Raw genomic sequence first — 5,322 nt, 5'->3', positions numbered from 1 at the left:
CGAGAGCGCGTCGTGCTCAGCGCCTACCGCGACCGTCTGCTGTGTGACGGCGTGCTGCAGCGCCGCCAGCGTCGTCTCGCGGGCCTCCAGAGCGCGGCGCCGATCGTTGTCGAGTGCCGCGCGCCCCTCGTCGACGGCGGTGCGATAGTCCTTTAGCCGCTGGAGCAGCGCCTCGACGGCGTGCACGATGCGGGTGAATTCCTCCGTGGTGCGTGACACGTCCGCGTGCGTCGCTGCAGCGATGCGTCTGTGCGTATCGGCGATCTGCTCTTCTCTTGCGTGCTGCTCGCGCAGCAGTGCCATGTGCTTTTCATGAAGCCACCGCTGCTTCTCCACCATATCCTGCTGCTTCTCTTCCACCGCCTTCATGCGCTCGACGTGCAACTGATGGCGCTGCGAACGCTGTTCGTCGAACTCAGCGGCGCGGCGCTCCATCGCGGCATCCAATTCGCGTTTCAGCATTTCCTGCTGCTGCGTCGCCCACGCCTCGCGTGACTCGACGTAGAGTTCCTCCATGCCCAGCTCCTCGCGCTGCAGCCGGTCAAGATCATCGTGCACCATAGACTGCAGGTCCAGCAGCAGCTGTTCATCCATCTTGAGCACGTAGTCCCGCTCTTCCTCCTCAGCCTTGCGCCAAAATGCGAGCGTGTCTTCGAACAGCTTCTGGTAGTCCTCACGCTCGTGCTGTGCCTCACTGTCGCTCGCCACGGCGAAGGAAGAGCGCACCTCGTGACGCACGAGTCGCTGCACATCATCTTCCCAATCACCTGTTGCAGCTGCATTGTCTGCAAACATGCCCTCTACACGCTGCAGTATAGTGACAAGGGCACTTCCAATGCATTTGTTGACAAGATCCTTGGCCGTGTCACCCGCACTCAATTCCGCCTGTAGCTTCGCCTCCCTTTGCTGCAGCTCTTCGAGGAGAGCACGCTGGGCTGCGATTTGTGGCTCGTACTGCTCGCGTATCTCCGCCTCCAACCTGCTGCGCTCCTCGCTCAGGCGCTGCCGTTGCGCGTCCTCCGCGTCACGTACCTCACGTTCCGCCGCCGCCTTGACTTCTTCCATCTTGTCCTGCTGGTGACGAAGTTTGGCGTCAAGCTGCGCAAGCTCGGCGAGCTTCTGCGCTTTTTGCGCCCGCCATCTATCCCTCAGTGCAGTCTCCTTTTCATTCGCGGCCGCGAGCACTTTTTTCTTCGCCTCAAGCTCGCGGCGCAACGATTCGAGCATTTCTTCAGTCACCTCTGCCTGCGACTGCTTTGGCGGCTCTGACTGTTCTATGGCCGTGAAGTTCTCTTGCAGCGCAGGAGGGTCTTTCGTCGGGACGCGCAGCGCTGCCGCTTCCCGCTGCCGCTGCGCCGCCTGCCGCCGCGCGGCCAAAAGTGAGCTCTCACCGCCACCGCGACTCATCCCCCCAGGAAACACGGGCGGGTTTCGCCACTCGTCATCGCTGGAGCTCATCGACACCAGCTGCCGCCCCCCGACGACAACACACGCGCAACTAGAAAACTGTAATGTCTATTTCTATGTACGGTAAACTTTTTATTTTCCCACACCCCCTTTTTCCCACCTCTTCCTTTAGCTTTTTTTTTTTTAGTTCGCGTCGCGGCGCGGCGCAGAAAAAANTGGGGGCGCGGGGAAAAAAAAAAAAAAAAAAAAAAAAAAAAAAAACAGGATGATCAAGCATCCATTCAAGAAAAAGAAGAGCAACAGTCTATCAGCCTCATACCAGCAAGCCAGGGGCCTGGCCCATCACACTGTAAAGCCAACGCCCTGGCTTGTGCCATCTTTCGTATTACGTTACACCAATGATGTGCGCGCTCCCCCAAAACCGCCGCGTCTTGCCTCAGCAGCACGCGAGCTCAAAGACGCGCTTTTTCTGCGTAAGTGACTCCCGCACCAGCTGAAAGGCGCCAAGAACACCACCGATGCTCGTGGATTCCTTTGCACCACTTGCCGCGTAATACTCCACATCGGCCATCTTCATGAGCAGAAAACACTTACTTTCCTGAGGCAAGTCCATCGCCATCACGATGTGGTGCACTTCACGCACGAGGTCCGTCGACGAGACACCCTTCTCCGCAACGGCCTGCTGCACCTTTTCCCACGAAACTGCGAAGTCATGGGCTAGCATGTCCTCCACAATACCGCGCACGTCCGCCGGCGTCGGATTGCCCGTAACGCGATACACCGATTCCTCCGTAATTTCACCCGTGGACATGGCGGACGCCTGCATTGTGTTGAGACAGTGCCGCAGGTCACCGCGGCTGAGGCGGAACGCCGCCACAAGGCCCGCATCAGTGAAGTGAACACCCTCCTCTTGCGCAACAAACTTCAAACGGGGCAGCATAGCGGCCTTCTTGACAGGGGCGAAGCGGAAGCGGGTGCAGCGGGACTGCAGCGCGGGGATGATCTTGTTGATGTGGTTGCAGAGAATGCAGAAGCGCACATTTTTGGTGTACCGTTCTATGATGCGCCGCAGCGCCGCCTGCGCGTCGCCAGACATCTGGTCCGCCTCATCCAGGATGACGAGCTTAAAAGCGGCGGCGGCGGCGGCGGCGGCGGTGGTGGTGGCGGACGTGAAGAAGATAGAGCTCGTGCTGGCGAACTCGCGCACCTGCTGCCGCACGACGTCAATGCCACGATCATCGGAGGCGTTCATCTCGAGCACATTTGCACGGATGCGCTCCCTGCCGAAGAGGTAGTGCGCGCATGCTTTGATGGTTGTCGTCTTGCCGGTACCTGGCGGACCGTAGAAGAGCAGATGAGGCATGCTACCACTGTCCATCAGCCGCCGCGTCGTGGCGAGGATGTCCTCATGCGCGACCACCTCGTCCAGCGTGACAGGGCGGTACTTCTCCACCCACGGCAGCGCGCTGGACCTCGCCGCGCCGCCGCTCGGGGCCTTTGCGTCGCCCGTCATTTTGCTGCAACTACTCGTAATTGCACCTCCTCGCTCTTTTTTCCACGCACTTTCAGACACACACACAAAGCCACTGGCCAAGAGCGATGGGTACGCGTATACGTAGGAGGTTTTGTGAGTCTTGATGCCTTCACCCTAAACGATGGGCGCAAAAATACGAGAGAGATGGGTTTGCGGAGGGGAAATTACAAAAAAAAAAAACTGGTCTGGGTGGCAAAAAGCCGAACTGAAATCAAGAAAAACTTGAGACACCATTTTAAGTGGTGCAGAATTGGAGACATAATCAAGCGACACTGATGGCTTAATTATAAATCGAAAGAAAAGCGCCCGTATTTCCTCTTCTGTTTCTGTGTCTTTACTGTTGTTGATTTCGTTCTGCTGATCATTAAAGGAAACACAAAAAGGCCACGAAGCCGTTTTCACTTCGATGACTTCACATCCACGTCAGAGAGTCCAGGCGGCAGGGGCACCAGTACAGAGAGCTCATGCATTAATGTAACTATCTGGTTTACCTTCTCTTCATCGTTGCGGTCAATGGGACCCTCACCCAGGAGATCACAAATCTTAATTGTGAGGTCATGCTGTTTCCGGTACCGCTCCAGGTCTTCAGCACTTGTGCTACTCTCATGCTGGGCCAGCCAGCACGGGTACGACTCCCTCATCACCTTCAGCGGCTCCAGCAGCTGTGGGTCGATCAGGAAGTCGAGAACCATCCCTGTCAGACCAGCCATTGGATCTGCTGAAGCACCACCAGCAGAAGCGGTGCCCAACCCTGACGTCTCGGATGCGTTCGCTGTTGGCGCCGTTCCGCCCTCCCTATTTCCTGCTAGACGCTCCATGTCCGCGATACACTTCTTCATCACACTGTCGAAAGCCTCGTCGCCCTCACCCGCTGCCCCACCCTCGGCAGACAGGGGCGGCGGCGCCTCACCATTACCCTGCAGCGAGTCGAGCATCTGTCTCACCTGCGCGAGACTGGTACGCTCCTCCTCGCTCAAGTCCGGCAAATCGTCGACCATGGAGGCCATGTTTGTAATCTCCGCCTTCAGCTTGTCAAGCAAGGCCTCGGGGTCTGTGGTGGCGTTGTCAGCACCGTTTCCAATGAGAGACTGAAGTATCTGCGCCACACTACCCTCGTCGGATGAGGCGAGCGCCTTTTCTAACTCCTCTTCACGGACCGCGTCACGCGCCTTTATCTCCTCCTCGTGGCGTCGCTCCTGCTCGTCCATTGTGTTTATGCAGTCATCGAGGAGGGCGTCCAAGTCATCGTCGTCGGTGGGATGCGTCATTGATTTTGCCGACCACTAAAGCACACTTCTTTCCTTTTCGTCGTCCGTGTGTGTGTGTGCCCGTTAGCGTTGAAAGCGTCTTCTTCCACAGACACAACAAACAAAAAAGCAGAACTACAAAAGAAAACATTCCCAAAGCAGTGTGTGTGTGTGTGTGTGTGTGCAAGTGCCCCTGTAGAAAATCGGCGAACTATGAATCAAAAAGCACACTATACAGTTCACACAGTCCTTAAACGAGTTGTATAGCAACCAATCTTCACACATTCTTCCCATTCTCCTTCTGCTTACCAACGTGCTCGCATGACTGGGAATCATCGATGGCCTCGCTTCATACGCTTTTTCTGCCGCGCCAAAGGGGGTTCTGGTCTATCTCCACGCTTGTTGCTTTCCCTCTCCGCCTTCCTGACGGCCTGCTGCACCTCACGGGGACTTGCCCGTGCGAGCACTTTGGCTGCGATTTGCCTGCGTGCCTCTTCCGCGCGTGCCTTCCGCGTCACCTCATCTTCCTCCTCCGCCTGAGCCTGGGCCTGCAGCGCCGATTGCTGCACCTCCTCGAATGCCTGGCGGCTGCGCTTGCGGCGCGAGGCACCACCACCAAGAGTGGCCTCCTTCGCAAACTCCTCGAAGAATCCATTATCGTCCGCCCACTCCTCAGTAGCATTGGCATCCGTAGCTGCCGCAGTAGGAGCAAGAGGGGAAGCAGACACAGCCCCGCCACGCCCACCGCCACCCATTGAAGAGGTAAGCTAAGGTTAGTTGTCTCTACTCCGGGGACGCCCTTTTTGCCCTACAACCCAAGAAGCAACACACATAGATAACCGTAACAAAGGAAAAGAAATGATATCGCCGTACACCACAAAGACAGGCAAAGAAAACAGTCACACATCAGACACATGTACACCATCAAAGGCAAAACAGCACCCCTGAACGAGTGAAATCAAAACAAAGAAGATACGGGAGTATCTGTAGAGACACGCCTACTGCTCAATCACCTTCGTCGTGAGGTTCTTGAAGGTCGAGACGGGAACGTTGGAGATGATGGTGTAGAAGTGCTTGCGCTTGCTGCCCTCAACAGTCTCCGACTTGCGCTCCACGTGCACGCGGACGCGGCCC

At 56.9% G+C, this 5,322-nt stretch overlaps 4 protein-coding genes across 4 annotated transcripts; all 4 read right to left on the bottom strand.

The window, feature by feature from the left end:
* DQ04_08571040 (hypothetical protein) lies at positions 1 to 1,458 on the bottom strand (the record flags this gene model as incomplete). The annotated part of the gene is made up of 1 exon (XM_009315615.1): positions 1 to 1,458. A coding segment is annotated over one exon (1,458 nt), but the record flags the coding sequence as incomplete, so codon positions are not given.
* Positions 1,459 to 1,843: 385 nt separating this feature from the next.
* On the bottom strand, positions 1,844 to 2,920 carry DQ04_08571030 (replication factor C, subunit 3; the record flags this gene model as incomplete). The annotated part of the gene is made up of 1 exon (XM_009315614.1): positions 1,844 to 2,920. One exon carries the CDS (start codon positions 2,918 to 2,920, stop codon positions 1,844 to 1,846), a length of 1,077 nt encoding a protein of 358 aa, XP_009313889.1.
* A 419-nt stretch (positions 2,921 to 3,339) lies between these two features.
* Positions 3,340 to 4,209, bottom strand: DQ04_08571020 (peroxin 19; the record flags this gene model as incomplete). Its single annotated transcript, XM_009315613.1, has 1 exon — positions 3,340 to 4,209. The coding sequence occupies one exon, from the start codon at positions 4,207 to 4,209 to the stop codon at positions 3,340 to 3,342; it is 870 nt and encodes a 289-aa protein (XP_009313888.1).
* A 311-nt stretch (positions 4,210 to 4,520) lies between these two features.
* DQ04_08571010 (hypothetical protein) lies at positions 4,521 to 4,943 on the bottom strand (the record flags this gene model as incomplete). Its single annotated transcript, XM_009315612.1, has 1 exon — positions 4,521 to 4,943. The coding sequence occupies one exon, from the start codon at positions 4,941 to 4,943 to the stop codon at positions 4,521 to 4,523; it is 423 nt and encodes a 140-aa protein (XP_009313887.1).
* Positions 4,944 to 5,322: the final 379 nt, after the last annotated feature.

Source organism: Trypanosoma grayi (assembly GCF_000691245.1).
Source record: "Trypanosoma grayi strain ANR4 Tgr_857_V1, whole genome shotgun sequence".
NCBI classification, from domain to species: Eukaryota; Euglenozoa; class Kinetoplastea; order Trypanosomatida; family Trypanosomatidae; genus Trypanosoma; species Trypanosoma grayi.
This window is presented reverse-complemented; position numbering and strand designations above follow the sequence as displayed.